Source organism: Quercus lobata, chromosome 9, assembly GCF_001633185.2.
Source record: "Quercus lobata isolate SW786 chromosome 9, ValleyOak3.0 Primary Assembly, whole genome shotgun sequence".
Lineage (NCBI taxonomy): Eukaryota > Viridiplantae > Streptophyta > Magnoliopsida > Fagales > Fagaceae > Quercus > Quercus lobata.
The window spans coordinates 13,843,085-13,864,883 of NC_044912.1; the positions used below are offsets into that span (position 1 = coordinate 13,843,085).

The following is a 21,799-nucleotide window of genomic DNA, read 5'->3' on the forward strand; positions in this document are numbered from 1 at the left end:
GGACGGATCACCCAAAACGTTTAATAATTCTACATGTCCATAAAGTGGACGGATCACCAAGACGGTGATAATTATACAAGTCCATAATTTAGACGGTATCAGTCTCAAAGCGAACGGATCACCGTAATTAAAATTAGAGATATTTACGCACCTAAAACGGTGAATAGTTCTACATGTCCGAAAAGCGGACGGACCTACAAAACGTTTAGTAATACTACGTGTTTGTAAAATGGACGGTATAGCAAAAACGGTGAATAAATTACGTACATACATAAAGCAGACGGCTCTAAAACGCCCACAAGGTGGACGGACAACATGACGATATAAGTCAGCTTCAATAGTTTAGCTTATAAGTGGACGGATCAACAGACGAGCTTGTGCAAATTAAAATTCAAAATAAAAGTAGACGGAGAAAATCCTTAACGGATACAGATCACGAAAAGACAATGAATGAAAAGCATTGTTCAGTACAAATGAAACTTCAACCAAACCGTCTACAAATTATTAACAATACATAAAAAGGGAGACGGATCCTCATCAACAATTATATGGGTTACTCTGCTTTATTGGGGTCGACAACAGCGACCTCATTCGGCATAGCGGACTCTCCGTCACCCTGAGCTGCCTCTTCTCCAAAGAGATCCTCCGTATTTTCGGAGGCGACGGGTAGAGCAGACGTCTGACCTTGATCAGTTAGTGTTATCATGGACAAGTCCAGATCTGGGTAGGCCTTCTTCACCTGACGGAGCGAATCGTCGAAGCCTTGAAGGAACGATCCTGCCAGCTCCTTCAGCAAAGACTCGGAGTTGCGATATTCGCTGACGGCGTCATCCCTTGCATGACGGAGTTTTTTCTTCAGATCCTTCACCTCGTCTGCTTTAACCTTCAAGGCCTTCCCAGCCTCCTCCGTCCTCTGTTCAAGTTCTTCTCTCGTCTTCTCAGAGAGTTCGAACTTCTGCTCCATCGTGGCCTTCCACTTGTGCAGCTGGCTAAGCTCCTCTTCCGTCTGCCCAAGCTTTGACCGTACCCGTTCCAGAGCCGCTTCACGGTTGAGGCAGCGGTCCATCAAGCCCTTCATCATAACCAAGGACTGAAATAGACAAAATTAGAAGTGTCAAAAATGAAACTAGGGAGTGGACGGACATAAACTGAAGGATAAGGAAAGTTACCTGTCCGACGGCAAATAACCCCGTCTCCCCCATCACCTCCGTCGAATGATTCCCAAGATCCTCATAATCCTCTGCAGAAAGTATGGACGTAAGCTTCTCCAAAGCGAACTTCGAGTCCTCACGGAGAAGGGGAGGGGGCTTCTCCCCGCTGACGGGTGGAGCATGCATTAGGCCCTTACCGGCCCCTTGTTTAACTTGGGTGACGGCCTTAGGGCCCTCAGCCATCAAGCCCACCACGGGCTCCATTGACACCTTTGGCTGCTTGAGTGGACGGTCGGACTTTGGTGGCTGCTTCCTCTTACCCGATGACCCCGGCACACTGGGAACAACGATCTCACCCGTCTTCTTTTGCTCGACGGCTAGAGATTTTATCATTGCCCTTCTCTTGGCGTCGTCCATTTCTGCAATACAGGACGGATGATGATATTTTTTCAAAAATAAAATTTCAATTTCAAGGGTAAAAGTAGACGGACTCACGTTTGTGTATTCTTTCGTCGTATGCAATGGCCTCACGGGTAGGTTCTGGACCGTCACAATACCAGTGTATTGTCTTTGGATTCACTAACTTAGCCCAGGTCCTTTCCTCTGGCCTAGTTTTTCTGCAAATCTCTTCAAGGAAACTAAATTCCTCGAGGCTAATCTGCGGACGCTGTCTACCTGCAAAGACAGACGGTCAAAATACGCACATAAAAGTGTACGGATATGTAAAAAAGGACAAGTAAGACGGATGTATACGTAATTGGTTTATTATTCCCCAAGTTGTATCGACGGGCATGTACTCCGTCTCTCCTGGACGGTTCATCCATCTGTCACCCTCCAGGAAGAAGTAGCGACTCTTCCAGTCTCTATTTGAGTCTGGGGTCTCAAAGATAATCTTCAACAGGGGACTTCGACTAGCAAAACGGTACAACCCCCTTGATCTGTCAATCTCATCTGGACGGTAACAGTGAAGAAATTCACGGACCGTCAATCTCCTTTCTCCGTCTGACCATGCACCATAAAGAATCTCCATTGCTATGAAGACCCTCCAGGCGTTCGGAGAAATCTGGGTGACGGACAGTCCCAGGTAATGTAAGAGTTCTCTATGGAGTGTAGAGAGCGGGAACCGAAGTCCAGCCTTCAACACCTGCTCGTACACTCCAACGCCTTCTACCCCGTCATAATAACATTTCTCCGACACGTAGGGGAGACGGATTGGAATGTAATCTGGTATCTGAAAATTGGTTCTAAAGGTACTGAAGTGTCTCTCCTGGATGACGGACGTGAACCTATGCACTGTCCACTCTGGTAACATGATGAACTGCCTTAGTCCATCAGCACCCACAACGGACTCCAGTGCTTTATTCCCGTCGTCAGCAGGACCCCCTATTTCAATTATCTCCACATCCTCACTTGTTGAGGACGAAGAGGATGCAGACGGACTCCTATCTTCGCCTGGACTATCTTGGTCTTTATGACCGGACGGGTATACACTCTCGTATTCCGTTCCGTCACGAACCACCGATTGGTTACTTGACGCACTAGACATTTCCTACAATTAATGATGAAACCTAAGACTTGACGGGTTTAAAAACATTGACGGGTATAGTAAGCCTAACAACAATGCTTGGACGAAAATGTAACTTGAATGTGAAATTGAAGTAAATACTTACCACACCTGGCGTAGAACGGGTGACGGTTGTGGTAATTGGTGGTTACCAGTACTCGACGGATTGCTCTGACAAGGTTGACGGTTCTCTCTGACAGACGTTTTCTGTTTGGAAATGCGAAAATGAGAGATTGAGACGCCTCATATATATAGGAGATGCACGGAAGACGAAGCGACGCTTCGATCCTATACAACGGCCATTCAGAGATTGACACGTGGCATGCTAATAAATGCTGACAACCTGTCTGCTCGCATCAACAGTTTGTAACCGTTGACTCGATTAAACCGTCTGAAATTGCAAGATACCCGTCATCATGTCTGACGGTTAAATCCATATGAAACCGTCGTCCTATCTGACGGTTGGATCCGTCAAACATTTTCAACCTTCTGTTTCGCGAATCCCACTCCGTCATCAAAATACCCGTCACGCCCATACATTAGAATCGTCACCCCATTGGTCCTTTGACCTAAAAGCAGACGGACCATTGGGGTGAAGGGGGCAACTGAAGATAGTAAAATTTAGTCTGATGGGCCTATCTTAATGGGCCTGACGGATGGGTACTGTTTGGTCTTTGTAAAGATGGGTCCACGCGCTCTGAAGGCCCATCGCAGACAGACATGGTAAGGGCCCATGATCCGAAATCTCTATTTGCCTAGAAAAGCCCTAAGATCCAATAAGGGAAATTGTATCAAAGTCCCACATTGGAAAGATCTGGAGGTTAAGAAGAAAAGCAACTCTCTACCACTATAAAAAGGAGTAATATTCACGCAAATCAAGGTAAGATGATTTGACCCTCTCTAACGCCTCAAAATAACTCAAGGGACGAATTCTGACTTGACCTTCGGAGGGCTTTTGGCCGACACCACACCGGTGCTCTCTAAGGGTTCTCTTCCGTTCGTTCTTGTTGTGCAGGTTCGTTGACTCGCGAGTACGGTGTGACTTATTGGTGACAATTCTCAACGTCATCACCAAAGACCCATTTGACACTAATGTCACAAAGCGCACCAAAACCACAACCACAACCACAAGGCCCACCTTCGGTACCCACTCGTCCTATGCATTCCATTCTTCCCAAGACCAACAAAAGAAAGCTCATTGATACCACCTTCTCCATTCCCAACTCCTACTACTTCAAAATCCGTGCTCTTACTCAACAACTTCGCCCCCATTTCAGCGAGGTACATTACACTACATGTCAAAAACATCTTCTTTATCGATATTTGTATGCATGTCTTTCTGTTTTCTTGAACAATGTGAGTCCTATTCTTGGTGGGTCCATGTTGATTTTTTGTAAGGCTGAAAAGCTCGATTCAAGAAACAACTTGTTTGTTTTCAGAAAACAAGCCAAATTCAAGCCTTAACTTTAAGTTTGCCAACTTTAGGTATGTGAACAAGTTCGTGGACATGGGGTTTGATTTAATTATATAATATTATATAATTATATTTATATGTATAGTTGTATAAACATATATTTATATAGACTTGAAATTGGATTTAATAAGCTTGTCTATGTTCATATGATATTAAATTAGTATTTGTAGCTTATTAATGATATAAACAATCTATTTTTTGTAGTAAAAAATTATAGATTTGTGAAGAGGTAAAACATTTCAGTTATGGTTTCACAATATATATGAAAATAATAAGTTAATCAAATAACTCGTGAACAAGCTCGAGTTTGCTTGACGAGAAAATGAGCCAAGCTTAAACATAAAATATTGACTGGTGATGAGCTCGAGCTCGTGTTCAAAAAAAAAAAAAAAAAAATTAAACAAACAAACTTGAACTTTTAATATTTGTCTTGACTTGGCTTGTTTACAACCCTACTTTTTTGTGGGGTTCTGGTTTTATTTATGTGTGTGTGTTTTAAAATTTCACTATCCTCTATTTGTTTGTAAAGGAAAGGAATGAATCGCATTTGTTACAAATGGGTTGTCATCAATGGTTCATAAAATGGCTCTCTTTTCATTCTCTGTTTTATTGGGTTGCATGCAGCATTGGGTTATAACTATTTGATGGGTTTGTTCTGTTTTGGAGTTTGGGCAACTTGGGCTTTATTATGCAATTCTGAATGGCAAGTAGGTTTCCTAGGAGTATTCCATTTCATATCTAATGTTTGGTTGCTTGAAAGCTTAGGAAAAGACAAGACATTGATGACTTGATTTATAATGGTGCGGCAGGAAAGAATACATTTGGCTGACCCTGACTCTTCTGCCAAAGATACATAGCCGATTCCTAAATTGTGGGTCTAAGGCTTGGTTGGTGTTGACTTGTATACAAGGGCCCAATTGTACAATGTCTATGAATTGATGATTCTTCTTCACTACATTTGCTTCGCAACCAGATTCAAAAACATTATTGTTTTGCTTGAAGTGGTTTTAGGCTAAAAATTCTGACGTCATTTTGGAAAATCACACAGTTGTTAGCTGTGAATTCCAGTTTATTGTACTCTACAACTGGTTTATGTTTTATTGCCATGTTTTGTGATATATGTTGTCCAAGCCCCCACATAACTTTCCATTACACATTGTGCAGTAGTATTCGTGCCATAGCTCAAAAGAAATACACCATGTGCATCAATGTCCTGACCATAATGCTTATGGTTAAAATTGTGCAAGCCTGCTTAGCTGTTCTAGTTGAAATTGAAATTGTAAGACAAATATATGAACCAAATTCTGAAGATATCCCAATTTGTGTGATTTAAATGTGATTAGCTTGAAAATGATTGCATCTTTTACAACAAGCAAATGATTGTTGAAAAGGTAAAACTAAATTGTGTCACTTTTTGAAACTTTTGGCCAGCATCTGGGGGCCAACCCCAAGAGATTCCATGTAATTTCCTAGTATGTGTGGGACCAAGGGCTACAAATACCCAATGGAATAGTTAAATACTCAAAGAGCTCCAGATAATCACCTTAGCAAAAACAAAAACATAAAATTGTCACTTTTTGAGGGCTGTGTTTGCTTATTGTCTGAATTCCTTCAGTGAGAAGGTAAGATGTATCACCTTTTGAGGCCATGACTGCCATAATATACGGCTTATTCCTTGCTGCATTTTTAAGCTATGGCTGCTAGCTGATGAAACATATCTAATTAACTTTAGTAAGAGCCATTGGCACAGACAGTATGCACAGCTCATGCATCACGTTTCCCACCATTTTAGTCCATATCTCTAGGAGAGATTATTGGGTAATGGGATAACTCATCTGATAATTACCATGTAGAAGTTTGGGATTTAGTGAGACTCATCTGTCTTCTTGTCAAAGTTAATTCCCCTTTTCAGACGAATTTATTAGGTGACATCTAAATGTTGGGTGCACTACACCATGAGTCCAGCCCACATGTTTTTTGTCAAGAGCTCATTTAATGAGCGTGTCTTTAATGTTTCTTATCTATTCTTCATCATGTACAAAAGTCAGCATTAGTAATTGGGTTGGTTGGCTTAGGCGTGTCCAACATGCTGAAGAAAGAAAAGAAAGAAGCAAAAGCAAGAGTTATTCTGCTATGGCAGAGCTGAAAGGAAAAAGGAAAGAAACAAGCAAGGCCATTCGGCCAATGAGAGCTAAAGAAAAAGAAAATGGTTGAAGCAAAGTCAAGATAAGTGGCTTGTACTTAATGTCTTGATGTGAAGAGTGTGAAAGGGAGAAAAGAAGAAAAGGTGAAAGAAATAAAAGGGTAGAGGCCATTCGGCCATTTGGGCAGAGGAAGAAAAGAAGTGAAAGTCCCAAAGTGTGAGGACTAGTGCAGTCTTAAAGAGCTGCGTGAGTGAGAGCAAGCAAGAGAGAAGAGAAAAATAGAGAGAGTAAGAGAAAATACACAGTGAGGAAGAGAGCAGTGAGTGAAAAGAAAAAGAGAGTTTTTTTTTTCTCAAGTTGTATCTCTAAGTGTTGTAATCTCTATTTTATATAGTGAAATTATTCGGAGTTTGTCCCGTGGTTTTTCCCTTTAAGGAGAAAGGGTTTCCACGTAAATCTTTGTGTTTTTGTGTGGTTGTGCTTTCGCTGTGCTTGCTAAAATTTATTCACAGTAATATAGAATTTTTCCCAACAAGTGGTATCAGAGCGTAGGTTCGACTGGGAGCAATGGCCGGAGAAGAAGGAAAGACGTCAGGAATCGAGAAGTTTGACGGCACAGACTTTGGCTATTGGAAGATACAGATCGAAGATTATTTGTATGGGAAGAAATTACATCTTCCTCTTTCGGGAAGGAAACCAAATAGTATGGAAGAAGAAGAATGGAGTCTTCTTGATAGACAGGTGCTAGGAGTTATACGATTAACTCTAACAAGATCAGTTGCACATAACGTTATGAAGGAAAAGACCACAGTGGATCTTATGAAGGCTTTGTCTAGCATGTATGAAAAGCCTTCAGCTAACAATAAGGTGCATCTGATGAAGAAGTTATTTAATCTGAAGATGGTGGATGGTACACCTGTGGCTCAGCATCTGAATGAGTTTAACACCATTACAAATCAATTGTCCTCTGTGGAGATTGATTTTGACGATGAGATCCGTGCATTAATTGTTTTGGCTTCTTTGCCAAACAGTTGGGAGGCCATGAGAATGGCAGTGAGCAATTCTGCAGGAAAAAGCAAATTCAAATATGATGATATTCGAGATTTGATTCTAAGTGAGGAGGTTCGCAGAAGAGATGCTGGTACAAACAATGCACAAGATCAAGCTCTTGTTATGGAGAACAGGGGCAGAAATAGAAGCAGAGGGCTTGATGATCGGGCCAAATCTAATGACAGGTCACAGTCAAAAGGTAGATCTCAGTTTAAAGAGATGAGAGAATGTTTCCACTGTGGGAAAAAAGGTCACATAAAAAGAAACTGCTGGTATTGGAATAAAGAACAAACTGAAGAGAAAGATGAAAAGAATGATGATGAGAAGAATACTGCAGCAGTTGTGTTTCATGAGGATGTTTTGATGCTCTCTCTTGAAGAGCAAAAATGTAAGCATGTTGCTAAGAATGATGTTGAGTGGGTTGTTGATTCAGCAGCTTCCCACCATGTTATCCCCACAAAAAGGTTGTTCACCACATACAAAGCAGGCGACTTTGGTGTTGTGAAGATGGGTAACTCCAGTTATTCAAAAATTGTGGGAATTGGTGATGTGTGCATCAAGACAAATGTTGGTTGCACGTTGATATTGAAGGATGTGCAGCATGTTCCAGATTTAAGGATGAATGTGTTGTCTACTTTGGCTTTGGATCGAGCGGGTTATAATAACCATCTTGGCAATGGAAGATGGAAACTTTCTAAAGAATTATTAGTTATTGCAAGAGGACGTGCTTGTTGTGGCATGTACAGAACTCATGTGAGGGCTTGTAAGAAAAAGTCCAATGTAGCTAAAGTTTTTGAGAAAACTCAACAGTTGAGAGTTGATAGTAATGGTGTTGCAACCAAGAGAGTAAAATTCTCTCTACCTGAAAGTGATTTAAATGAGAAAGTGATATTTGATGAAAAATATCATGATGCTAGGAAGAATGATGAAGTGAAAGATTGTGAAGGTCTTGAGTAGGGGGAGCCAAGAAATTGGATTAAGGATATCCAAAGTGAAATAAATTCTTTGAGAATGAAAGGAATTAATTCTGATGAAATTTTCTCAGTGTTAGTGAAGATAATGAAGAAGGTTGAGTCTGGTATTGACTTGGCCGGCATGGATTCTAACTGAAGAGTTGGATCAAAAATCTCCTCCGTAAGTGGGCTGGAGGGGGAGATTGTTGGGTGCACTACACCATGAGTCCAGCCCACATGTTTTTTGTCAAGAGCTCATTTAATGAGCATGTCTTTAATGTTTCTTATCTATTCTTCATCATGTACAAAAGTCAGCATTAGTAATTGGGTTGGTTGGCTTAGGCGTGTCCAACATGTTGAAGAAAGAAAAGAAAGAAGCAAAAGCAAGAGTTATTCTGCTATGGCAGAGCTGAAAGGAAAAAGGAAAGAAACAAGCAAGGCCATTTGGCCAATGAGAGCTAAAGAAAAAGAAAATGGTTGAAGCAAAGTCAAGATAAGTGGCTTGTATTTAATGTCTTGATGTGAAGAGTGTGAAAGGGAGAAAAGAAGAAAAGGTGAAAGAAATAAAAGTGTAGAGGCCATTCGGCCATTTGGGCAGAGGAAGAAAATAAGTGAAAGTCCCAAAGTGTGAGGACTAGTGCAATCTTGAAGAGCTGCGTGAGTGAGAGCAAGCAAGAGAGAAGAGAAAAATAGAGAGAGTAAGAGAAAATACACAGTGAGGAAGAGAGCAGTGAGTGAAAAGAAAAAGAGAGTTTTTTTTTTCTCAAGTTGTATCTCTAAGTGTTGTAATCTCTATTTTATATAGTGAAATTATTCGGAGTTTGTCCCGTGGTTTTTCCCTTTAAGGAGAAAGGGTTTCCACGTAAATCTTTGTATTTTTGTGTGGTTGTGCTTCGGCTGTGCTTGCTAAAATTTATTCACAGTAATATAGAATTTTTCCCAACACTAAATAGGGTTTATTTATTTATTTTTAAATTATAATTATCATTTTAGCTTTAAAAATTTTTTTGTTGGAAAGTATGCAAATAAGAAAAAAAAGAGAGAAGAAAGAAGCAGCAAAATTTCATTGATATGGTTCAATCAAAAGTTGTGCCGCTATAGTACACTTCTAGTTTACTGGGTTGGTTTTTATAATAAAATTTCTTTTGTTACTTATCAAAAACAAAAAAAAGATTTCATTGATATAGTTGTGTATCAATATCATCACCATCATTGTTGTTGTTGTTATCATCATCCTTCTCGTTATTGTTTCAGGGCAAGGAGGCATCGTCCTTGGCTTCATCTAAAGATTTGGAGATTATTTGTGATCAATCTCAACCATAGTCTGGTGTCCAGCCAGATCATCTGTTTGAAGAGAACTTCAAAGAATTAAAGAAATGGGTTGATTTGAAGTCGTCTAAACATGGCATCCTCCTAGTGCTACGTGAGAGACGTAGTGGAAGGCTTGGAACAGCATTGAAGGTATTTTTCTTCCATCATTCATGTTCATCTATTGTCTGACAATCATGGAATTTTATATTTCACGTTTACATATATATTTATAGTTGTTGAGTGGCTGGAACTTAGAGTTAGATGCCTATGTTCAGTTCTATGTTTTTCAGGCGGGCATGTTGATTTGCTCTATAGTTTGTAACGGTGTAGTTTGTCTTATTAAACATTTTTAGGATAAGAAAAATCCACTCCCGGCACTGGGGGGAGGGGTGGGGTGGGGAAAGCACTCTATCAGAAATAACAAAAACTAACTTTACCCGTTGAGATGAGATTATAATTGTATTCTATGTCTATGAAGTGTTACACTGCAGAAATACCTTCATCCTTGTACTAGAGCAGTACATTCCAATTGTTTTTCAACTTAAGACATCTGAAATGATACAGAATGCTTTTCCATGCCTGTATAACTTTGGGGTCCAGTATCATAATTTTATATTTTTGTAATAAAGTATTTTCTCTGTCCATCCTTTAATCAAAATGATGTAATTGTTCATATGATTAACAAATTACAAAACTTTTCAGATTGGTAAGATTTTCAAGCAGCTGCCAATTTCACAAAATTTTCTTTAAATACTGGACAGTACCTGTTTCTATAATGAGACATGTGCAACCCCATAGTTGTTTGTCAATCTATCATATTGCATCTGCTTTGCTGGATATGACGTCCAACATGAAAAGAAAAATATAAAATTTGAAGAATTTCACTTATGAATTGATCATTTGTCTAAATTAAACCTATTACTGGAGCAGGCATTGAATGACATAATTCAAGATGATGGGGAACCTCCAAAGAAGAAGCCATATGAACTAAAGCTCTCTTTGCTTGATGAGATTGGATGGAGTCATTTGGCAACATATGAGAGACAATGGATGCACGTGCGATTTCCAGCCAGCTTGCCACTTTTCTAAAAGGTTGCTCAATTTCAGATCAGGTGTCTTGTATTGAATAAGTACCCTATAGGCCCATTCGAATAATTTATTCCTGTACACACAGATCCTTTCCAAATAACATGCATCCAATAAGTGCGTTTCATGCAATTGAATGTCACAGTCACACTCCTGTTCAATTAAATCATTCATAGTAAAGTCAGATTCTCTGAAGTCATGTGATGTGCCTAATAAAGATCCTAATTCAGCGTTTATTAGGCTCTTTACTATTCTGTACCCCACGGGATTAGTGATTCCTTAAACTTGTGATTTTTTGCCATAGTGGAATCTTGTGTTCAACTGCCTATACTGGTATGGTGGTATCCTAGGATGCACGGACGTGGCAAAATGGCCGTCGCACCGGCGTCCAACGCGGCGACGCGCAAGGGACGCTGCGGCCTGCGCGTCGAACCGCGTCCAGTTTTTTTTTTTTCTTGTTTCCGGATTCGCGCCGACTCTCACCGATTCGGCTCCGACGGGTGCCGAACCGGGTCGATTCGTGCCAATTAGGGCCAAATCGAATCGTATCGGCCGAATATCGGTGTGTTTCTGCAAAAAAAAGGAAATCCGCCGATGAGAAAAAAAATAAAGAAGAAGAAACTTAAAACTGAAAATACTAGTGGATTTGATACGCCGCTATCGCCGTCTTCACCGGCCTTAACCCCTGTCTTCTTCTTCTTCTTCTTCTTTGCTTCTTCGCCTTCTTCTTTCTTTTATTTTTTGGCGAGCCCAGCATTTCTGTTTCTTTTTCTTTTTTTATAGGTTCTGTTTTGTTTTTTTTTTTTTTTTTTTTTTGAAAAGGATTGTTAAGGGTCTGTTTCGATTGGCAATTCTCATCACTCAATTCTCAGTTTCCATAACTCAATTCTCAAAAATGGTGGGACCCATCTCAATTCTCAAAAAAAAGTTTGTTTGGCAAGCCATAACTCAGTTTCCAATTTTTTGTTTTCATCACTCAATTCTCTGATTTTTGAGTTATGAGTTATGGAAACTAAAAACATCTTTTGGCTGTTTTCAGTTTCCAAAAGGTGTTTTCAGTTTCCATAACTTATAACTCAATGACATTTTTGTAATTAAACATACATGAGAGACCCACTCAGCAGCAACTTTTGACCAACTGACTTTTTTTTTTCTTCTTCTTTCTCACTGGTTCGGTCTTCACTGGGTTTTTTTTTTTTTCTTCTTCTTCTTCTTTCACTTCACTGGGTTTGGTCTTCACTGGCCTTTTTATTTTATTTTATTTTATTTTATTTTTTCACTGGGTTTGGTCTTCTTCGCTGGGTTTTTTTTTTCTTCACTGGGTTCAGTCTTCTTCATTGGTTTTTTTTTTTTTTTTTTTTTTTTTTTTTTTTTTTTTCACTAGGTTTGGGTTTCTAGGTACTGAAAAAAAAAAAAAAAAAAAAAAAAAAAAAAAAAAAAAAAAAAAAAAAAAGAAGCTGCACCGTGACAGGCGTGGGCCCCCTAAATAGTGTGAAAAATAGTGAATGATGGAAACTGAGTGATGCAGGCAAACGAATGTGAAAAATTGAGTGATAAGTGATGAGTGATGAAAATTAAGTGACAGAAATTTAGTGATGGAAATTGAGTGACGGAAATTGAGTGACGAAAAAGGTTTACCCAAACAGGCCCTGAGTGATCAAATTTTGTTGGCCAAAGAGGCTCTAAATGTGGCTCACGTAAGAGGTTTTATTTTGTTTTTTGTGCCTCTCATGTGAGCCACATCTCCCCTTCTTTTCTTTTTTTTTCTTTTTTTTTCTTTTTTTTGTTTTGGTACATTGTGCCATTGAACCTTTGGTCAGAGAGGCTTTATCTTGTACATTATTATTATTATTATTATTATTATTATTATTATTATATGAGTTTTCTATTATTATTACATATAAAAGTATGGTTAGAGCATTCGCATTAAAGGTTTTAAATGCTAAGAGCAATTATATTAGTTGGTGCAAAAGATTTCATTTATTTTACACAAAAAATCTACTTTTTCTATTTTACACTGTCACTTTTACAAAACACCCATATCAGTTTATCTATTATACACACTTTTTTATTAAAATAATATTTTTCCTCAATTTTTTTATTATTTCCCACCTAACTCTCATTTTTCCTCTGAATACATCCCCTTCTTCTTCACACAATCCTCATCTCTATCTCCACCTCTCTGTCTTCTCCTTCTTCTTTTTTTTTTTTTTTTTGAGAATCTTTTTCCTTCCACTTCTCCGTCAACCCATCACAACCACCATCATCATCACTACCCGATCGGTGAACTACTCAAGATCAAACCAACCCAAGATCAGAAACCCACCCAACCCGAAACCCACTGATTAAACAATGAGAAATCAGTGAGTTGACCGACGACGATTTGATCAGGCTTCGTGCAGCAGTGGCTTGATCTTGATTAGCGAGCTAATCGGCGGCAATGGTTTGATCTTGATCAAATGAGAAAAACGGAGAGTGAGGCGAGAGTGATCGGCGGCGATTTGATCGGGCGGCGTGTGGTTTGATGTTGATCGGCGACAATGGTGTGATGTTGATCGGCGGCAAGAGATTGGTGGCGATCAGCAATCGTGGAAGCTAGAGGAATGAGATGAGAGAAAGAGAGAGCTGAGAGTCAGAGGGGATAGAGAGAAGAAGAGAGGGTGAGAGAGAAAAAAAATACTAAAATATGTTATGCAAATGCTACAGTAGCCGTGTATATATGCACGGTTACTATAGCAATTGTGCATAAATGCACAATTTTACCCCAACTGATGTGGGTGTTTTTTGAGCCAAATTGTGTAAAAAGACTACCTTTTTATATTTTGCACAAATTTACACAACCTGATGTAATTGCTCTAAAAGATACTTTTTAAAAGCATTTTTGACCCAAAAACTTGCTCCATCAAGAGTGGTAAAAGCTATAATTTTTGGCATTGATGAACAGTGCGGTCTCATATTGAGACCGCACTGCCCACCAATTGTAAAATTTATATTAATTTTTTATTCAAGTGGGCCCACTTTCTTTTCTTCTTTGTCTTTGTCCTTCTCATATCCTGTTTCTTCCCTCTCATCATTTCTCTGCTCTCTCTCTCCCTCTGCTCGACGCCTCCCTCTCCGACGAAACCCAGGCTGGAGTATCAAGCCAAGCCGATTTTTTTTTTTTTATTCACTCAATGCTCTCTCTCTGCTCTATCTTTCTCTTTCCTCTCTCACTTCTTTCTTCTCTCTTCTCTCTTTGTGCTTCACTGATGTGGTTCGCCGATGAGTGGGCTTCGCCGATGATTGTGCTCCGGCGATTGTGGGATGCCAATGGCTATGGTCCGGTGATTGTGGTCATGGATCGTGGGTCCGATGGTTGTGGTCCGGTGGTGGCGATGGAGGTTTCTTCTTTTTCTCATTTTTTTTTTTTTGTTCTACGTGGTTCTTCTTGGGTCCGATTGGGCTCCGATTGTGTGACGGAGCTTGGTGGTCAACCATGGAGCACGGGTCGGAGCGTGGATCGAAGGAGTCGTGGTCCAATTTGGTTGATTTGGTTTGTGGGTTTTTTTTCGGCTGTGGGTTGTGGTCCGATTTGGCCGAGGTTTGTGGGTTTTTTCCTTTTTTTTTCTTGCTATGGTTGGTGGTGATTTGGTCCGATTGCTGTTGATTTTTTTTTTGGGTCCAACGGTGGATGTGGATGTGGTGGGTGTGGTGGGTGGATGTGGAGGTTTTTCTTCTTTTTTTCTCTGTTGTTGTTTGTGGTTGCGGTGGATCTGGCTGGTGGCTGGTGGTGGCGATGGTGGGTGGATGTGGTGGTTGTGGTATGCGTGGGTGGATGCGGTGGCCAACGGTGCTGAGAATAATTGGGTTGAAAAAGAGAGAGACAGAGGAGAGAGAAGGAAAAAAATGATAAAGAAAGAATATTTAAATGGAATGTTAAAAAAAATAGAAGTGTTAATGGAAGTGATGGTGTAAAGTGATGTGTTATATATTATAAAATTGGGTTTTGAAAGGGTAAATGCTAAACTTTTTACAATCCTTGATAAGAATTCTCTTAGCATATATAAAATATATAAATAAAAATATTTTTAATAATTTTTTAATTGTCGAGTCCCGCCGTATTACATCCATCTTTTTTAAAATTGTTGAGTCTCACACCGCACCCGAGTCTTGAAATGCACCCGAGTTGGTATCCAATTTTTCATATCATTAAACTCGGGACTTTCCCAGCGTTGCTGATTGTGATTGAGTTCCTTCCTAAAGTTTATGCTGGTACATTCTGGGCTGGTTGAAATGCATGTGATGCTGCTGCTTTTCAGCAAGGAATAGCTTGCCTCGCTGTGCTGTGTAGCAAATTAGCAATCATGAAGCTCCTCTTGTTCAAGCTTATTGGGCTACCGTTATCCAATATGATTGACCCTCGTGTTTGGGTTAGTTATTTTCTTCCCCTTACCTTGCTTAAAAAATAAACCAAGTACAGACCTAAAAAAAAAAAAAGTTTTAGGAAGCTGCAAATAATTAAACCTTAAAAAAAGAAAAAAAGGAAAGACACACTAACACAAAGTTTGACATTTCATCAAAATGGAGAGAAAAGAGCTCTAAGGGGGCTTAAAGCTAGTAGGAGTATTTAGCAAAAATTATCACTAGCTTGATAATTTCACTAACAGGCTTTTTCTCTCTTCAAAGTTTACCTTTAAGCTAAAGTTGGGAATTCCAGTTTCTACATTAAAAATGTAAGAGAGAGAGAGAGATCCTCTTCCTCCTACTAATACTAATAGTAAAATAAAAATTGGTTTATAAAATAAATTGGACTCAAAATATGAATATACAAAGCACTTATATAATTCCTATCAAAATTTTTTTTTATCATTTTTATTTTATTTTATATAATTTGATAGTTGGGAAAGCAAGATTTGAATCTTAGACATCTCCATTAAAAACGATGTAAAAGAAGTGCTAATTGAACTACAACTTTAATAACTTTCCAAATTACCTCTAATTTAGGATCAATTTCGTCATCTTTGGATCCGATGCAAGGATCCCATTCAACATTGGTCTACAGACCAAGTTGGGATGATGATTGTTCAGCCACCATTGCAAATGCCTTCGGTTATTCTTGTATTGGTTGTGTAGTTACTTCTTGACTTTCTACTATTATAGCTCGCAGCTTGGCCCATTGGGCTCTTTCTTTAAATTTTGTTGGATCGATTATCATTTTGTCTATAAATAATTTTGCTTAGCTCAATTAAAAAAAAAAAAAAAATCGAAAAAAGGAAAGAAGAATAATTTGGCCTGTAGAAAGAACCGGAACAGATTTCAGAATTTTGTGTCTGCATGGTTTGCACAGCTAAGCAGCTTGCACAACTTTGTCGATTTGAAAGGCAACACTTTTTGTTTTTTTGAGAAACAAAGGCTACAAAGTTATCAATAAACTATAGCTGCGTTTTCGTTTCTGTTTATTTTTGTTTGATGGTTGTATTGTTGTGGTGGAACAAAAACTTAATCAACAGCAAAACAAACATAATATACACGGAAATGGACAAAAGTGGACCAAGCGGTACTGAACAGGACCGAAATGGACCGAATATACCACTTGGACTGAATAGACCACATTAACTTAAATGGACCGAAATATTACTTTAATGTGGCTCGATAGTAGCGTAGTAATAATAAATACTATTAAAGTAAATGAATGTGTAAATACAAAGTATATATAAAGTTAAAATTGTCAAAAATATTATTAGAATAAAAACTGCTTAAAATGAATATATAAAATCAATCGGTTAATATATTTAATATTATAAAAAAAAATAGAGAAACAAATAAAAAATAAAAAATGATGATGTGGCCAATGATGTGCCTCAACAAAAATGTAGTAAGCGTAATTAAATGCTGCGCTTAAACTTTAAGATATTGTATAGATATAAATGTGTTTAACTATTTATTATTCCAGAAGATAATCTCAATATATAAGGAGATGGGACAATGATTTGGCTCACCTGGGAGGATCAGCAAGTGCAAGCTCTTGGCTCGCCCATCTCAATCTGGTCTTGACATCAAAACTAAAATGTGGTCTCAAGATTGAGACCAAAAAGTGATCTTGATATAAAAAATCGAGACCACTCTTTCTTCGGGACCACTCCAATCAACATAATGAAATCGAAACCAACATCAAGTAGCATCATTGATAAAAGTAACGGACCAAAACAGCCAATTGAGTAGTTATTTGGCCAAAGATATGAACCATACTGAGGGCTGCTTTTAAGAAAGCATGGAACACCAACACTTCTTCAAGATGTCTTTTATTCAAGGAGTAAAGTCGTTTTTATTGCTTTTCCCATTAACTTTGTTCCACCTAAGTAAAAAGCATATCTTGTCACATCCAGCAAGATTCAGTTAAATATAACAACAAAAATAACACCAGGGTGCAAAGTGTGATAAGTGTGATAGTTTATGGTGCAAAGTGTGCAATCAGATAGTTTAGGGTGCAAAGTGTAATCTAGTGCATAGTTTAGGGTGGTAAAGTGTAATTTTCTCTAGTTTTTCCTTTGTAAAACTAATATTGATGTAATTCATTGGTCTTTCACCATGGAAAATTTTTAGATGTTTGTAGAATATAGTGAAATGGTACTCCCTCCTCTCATATTCATAATAGACTTCATCATGAAATTAATGAGTAGACTCTACTATGAATGTGAGAGGAGGGAGTACCATTATCCTTACTCTGGAAGTACCTAAGAATTAATCAAGCCTTCTATATAATTGTTTGTTATTAGTGAAATTCTCACAAAAGGCTTTGGTTATCTTTAATGAGTGGACTCCACTATATGAATATGAGAGAATAAAACATAATTTTCCATAATCTGAGAGCACCTAAAAATTACTTAGGCCTTCTATGTAATTGCTTGTTATTAGTGAAATCCTCACGAGAGGCTTTGGTTACGTTTATAAATTTTTTTGATTAATCCAAGTAAATTTCTTAATTGTTTTTTCTATTTGCATTAGTTTTACTTTATAGTGTTTTTTCAATCTTTCTTTGCCAAAAGTTCTATTGATTGAGACATTATCGAATCCATCAAATTTCATTCAAAGTTGAATTTGCTTCTCGAGTTGGAAAATAATTTTTGGGTAAAGTACAATTTGGACACACAGTTTTGGTGTCAAATTTTATGAGCTCCTGATTAAGCATGTGGATGCAAGTATAGTTCTATTACTAGCTACCGTATCTCTTTCGGTTGGGTTTGAGATATTTTGAATTTAGCATGATTTACTATTTTGAATCCAATCCTCTTATTGGGAGATCTTAATGACCAATGAGGCTTTGTTGCCAGGTCTCATGGAATCTTCAACTTGCTAGAGCTCGCATGTACTTTGTAATGACTAATGAAATGTCACAACGACCTACTGATATATAATTGTCTTTATCTCATATGAGAGCAATCAATAGGACAATTCATTTCAGGCCACCATTTAAAAATATGACATAAAGATATTGACAATGAAGGCAGGACTACCTGTTATATATATTGGGACATAAAAAGAGACGAAGCTCTCTCCTAATTTGAAAGATATATAGAACACATGCTTTTCGCTACAAGATCCCATAACATAATGTAGGTGAAGATACACAGAATGGTTTTGGGAGTAATTAATAAATTCTTTTCATTCAACATATATATTTCAAGCTAAAAGAAAGACAAATGCTTCATGTGGTTTATATTTTACTAGCTAGAACAATAAAGTAATCGGTTGGTGTTGGTATGCCGAACTAGTTGGTCTAAAGGGGTTGAAATCTGAGAGGCAGTCCATACTTAGGCCTTAGAGAGAGCAAAATAGTAGGAGAATGAGTGTAAGTTGGGGAGAGGGTAAAAGAAAACCTAGAGAGAATTAGGGTAAGGACAATCTTATACTCCATAAAAGTCAAGTTCCTACCAACACACATTCTTCCTCCAAACCCAAAAGGCAGATACCCCATCTTGTGCTTGCACCCTCCATACATGTCACCCTTGAACCTCTCTGGCTTGAACTCGTTCACATCCTCACCCCAGAGTTCCGGGTCATGGTGCATGGCCACCACGTCAATCCACATGTTGGTTCCATTAGGAATTGTTAAGTCATCCACTCGAATGTCTTCTCTTGCTTGCCTTTGTACATTTGGTGATGATGGGTAAAGCCGAAGAACCTCATTTAACACCCATCCCATCTGCAATTACAATTACATTTGTAAGATTTCAACATGGTTTAGTAAAAAATCATAAATAGAAAACCCTTTTCATTATGCATGCATGTTCTTAAATTCAAATTCAAAGATATAATTACATTAACTAATACTACATGTAAACAAGTTTATCTTTCTATAAATTAATGATACTTAACTTCATCAATGTAATTTATTCACTAAAATACCTAAGTAACTATGCCTAGGTTTTGTGATTTTTGTTTATTAATTTTATACTTAAGTCTAACTCTTGAAGTTGATATTTCATAAAAAGAATATTATTATTAAGTGAGGGGAAAAAATCTGTCCAAATAAAAAGGGAAAAAAAAAAAATAGAATTCATTGCCGGCAGGCCTCAGTATATCCATCCATAGCTCTGGTTGTACATGGACGGAGACCCAAGTAGAAAACGCAAAATGTATCTGGGAAAGTAAAGATTTTGGACGGTCGTGCCAATAGGGTGATGGCAAATGTCAAGGTAGGGCGTGTGGAGGTGGCATAGTACCCTAAAGTGAGGTACTGTTGAATTTGCAATGCCATTTAGTAGTAGTATCTACGTGACAATGACCAATACTACTCTCTATCCAGTAATCCAAATGAGTCCAAGCCATAATAATCATGTGCTTCAGCCCCCACGCGCTTAACTCCTGGCATAGCTGGCCACTCTTTTTTTGCCCAACATTGACCTCTTTTCATAGGTTGGCTCCTTTCTTGTTTTTATGAGAGAGAGAGTGAGAGAGAGAGAGAGAGAAAAGAAGGGATAAATTTCTAAGACATTAACTAGGCTTGTGTAAGAATAATTTTTAACCCGTTCTCTTCTTTTACAAAAAAAATGTAGGGTATATATATATATATATATATATATATATATATATGAGTGTGTGATTTTTATTCATTGTGAAACCTTGATTGCATGTAATAGATAATATAATTGTATCTTTACTTCTCCGTTTCTTGAATCTAAAATCAGATCATCTCAAAGTTTTTGAGTGACCCTTTTTATTCCATTTTTTTTGGTTGGAAATTTTTAGAACAATATTTTATTTCTAAAAAATGAGACCAGACAGAAGTCTCTTTATATTTGAGTGATAAATATTATGAATAGTTAAAAATAATGCATACAAATCTAATTTCAAGCATTAATTCTCTCACCGTTATTGATCATGCATGTGAACGACTACATGCATGTCTATCCCATAAACTAAAGCAATTAGTGTTTTAGGTCATATAAATTTGGCTACTTCTAACACCTATCATGTATCATCCAACTAAAAAGATATTCATTCTTTATTAAATTACAAAGAAAGATTGGCTGATGTATTGTAGTCGGTTGGTTCTATCTTATCCCACCCCCAAAAACAATGTTTATTTCTATATAATTCTAAGATGATATGGTTTTCTTAACTGGCAACCATATCCCCAAAACTCTATGCCTCTATATATGCTGTTCAAGGATTACAACCTTAATTCCCATATTTATTTTTTTAAAATCACAGCTACAATGTATCTTTACTGACTTATATTTCATTTTTATACATAGTACCTTAAGACATTAATTGCGCCTCTATATCCAGCTAACAAATTCACAGGACACAAGTACAGTGCTACTAATATATGATATGAAAAAAAATTTTATCATACCTTCTTTAGTCCAGCAAGCGTATTAACATCAATCTCTCCATCTTTAACAACTTCTCTGATCTCATCTCTCAACTGGTCTTGCCACTCTGGATTCATGGCCAAAAGTAACAATGTCCACGTGATTGCCAATGCTGTTGTCTCATGTCCTCCAAAGAAGAAAGTCTTGCACTCATCCACTAAGTCCTGCTGTGATAATGTCTTTCCTAATCGACTATCAACAGGACTCCCTTGAAGCAATATGCCTAGCAAGTCTTGTGGAGTTTTCCCTTTAATCGAATTTTTTCGATCGTTTATGATTGATAAAAACAGTTGATCGATTTCCTTGCCAAGTCTTTTGGCCTCTAGGGTTTTCTTAGGGAAAAAGAATTTGCTAAAAGGGACCCCCACAAAACGGTTAGACTTGAAGAGAGTCACTTGCAGGGCTCTTAGTTTTTCTAACACATTCTGGCCAGTTTTGTAACTTACACCAAAGCTTGTCTTAGCAATGATCTCTCCAGCTGTTTTTATAATTTCTCTCTCTGCATCAATCTCTGGTTTTCCTAAATTAATGAAGGTAGTCCAATTATCTAGCATATTAGTGGCTGACTCCACCATTAAGCTTGCCATAACCTAGAAAATTAAACAAAGAAAGAAAGTTTAGATCTTTAGTGGGAATTAATTAACAGAATGGAAATTAATCAGTAGAGACTAACTTTGAGAAGTAAAGGAGAAGTATATAGTTATGTTTTACTAATTAATGTTTGTAAGAACCAAAAAAAAAAAAACTCTAAATGAAAGATAATTTGTTGACCAATTATTGTTTCTTTTATGGATGTACTATAATGAAATTTAGTTCTAGATTCTCATAGAATCAGCTAGATATTTTTCCATTTTGGGTGAGAGATCAGGAATAGAGAGAGACCTTCAGGTTGATTGGATTGAATGCAGGAGTAATGACATGTCGCTGGCGAACCCACTCATCTCCTTCAACCATGACCAAACCATTGCCAAACATAGGGTCTCTATCATTTTTGAACACAGTTGGCTTTCCCCAACTCTTTGCCATGACTGATCCAGACATTTTTTTTAGGAATTCAGGTTCTGCTATATATAAAAATGGTTCTGTGCCCAGCCAGTATATGAACGTTTTTCCTGCACCACAAATTACACTTATATATTAGCCCTACACAAAATTTTATGAATACCAAGTATGTAAATTTTTGTATCATAAAAAAAAATTTAAAAAAAA

General features: G+C 37.8%; 2 protein-coding genes across 2 annotated transcripts; both read right to left on the reverse strand.

Moving 5' to 3' along the window:
* Nucleotides 1-248: 248 nt before the first annotated feature.
* Nucleotides 249-3,511, reverse strand: LOC115959608. The gene is made up of 4 exons (XM_031078053.1): nucleotides 2,822-3,511; nucleotides 1,647-1,826; nucleotides 1,170-1,570; nucleotides 249-1,090 (listed from the first exon to the last, which is right to left on the reverse strand). Exons 3-4 carry the CDS (start codon nucleotides 1,566-1,568, stop codon nucleotides 554-556), a joined length of 936 nt encoding a protein of 311 aa, XP_030933913.1. The 5' UTR covers nucleotides 1,569-1,570; nucleotides 1,647-1,826; nucleotides 2,822-3,511; the 3' UTR covers nucleotides 249-553.
* A 14,802-nt stretch (nucleotides 3,512-18,313) lies between these two features.
* Nucleotides 18,314-21,631, reverse strand: LOC115958940 (cytokinin hydroxylase-like). The gene is made up of 3 exons (XM_031077215.1): nucleotides 21,473-21,631; nucleotides 20,572-21,180; nucleotides 18,314-18,915 (listed from the first exon to the last, which is right to left on the reverse strand). The coding sequence occupies exons 1-3, from the start codon at nucleotides 21,629-21,631 to the stop codon at nucleotides 18,490-18,492; spliced, it is 1,194 nt and encodes a 397-aa protein (XP_030933075.1). The 3' UTR covers nucleotides 18,314-18,489.
* Nucleotides 21,632-21,799: the final 168 nt, after the last annotated feature.

Coding starts and splice junctions, on each gene's coding strand:
- LOC115959608 (XM_031078053.1), bottom strand. CDS start 1,568: ATGGACGACGCCAAGAGAAGGGCAATGATAAAATCTCTAGCCGTCGAG. Junction 1,091..1,169: donor GGTTATTTGCCGTCGGACAG/GTAACTTTCCTT, acceptor TGTCTATTTCAG/TCCTTGGTTATGATGAAGGG.
- LOC115958940 (XM_031077215.1), bottom strand. CDS start 21,631: ATGTCTGGATCAGTCATGGCAAAGAGTTGGGGAAAGCCAACTGTGTTC. Junction 21,181..21,472: donor TCAATCCAATCAACCTGAAG/GTCTCTCTCTAT, acceptor TTAATTTTCTAG/GTTATGGCAAGCTTAATGGT. Junction 18,916..20,571: donor CGCTTGCTGGACTAAAGAAG/GTATGATAAAAT, acceptor TTGTAATTGCAG/ATGGGATGGGTGTTAAATGA.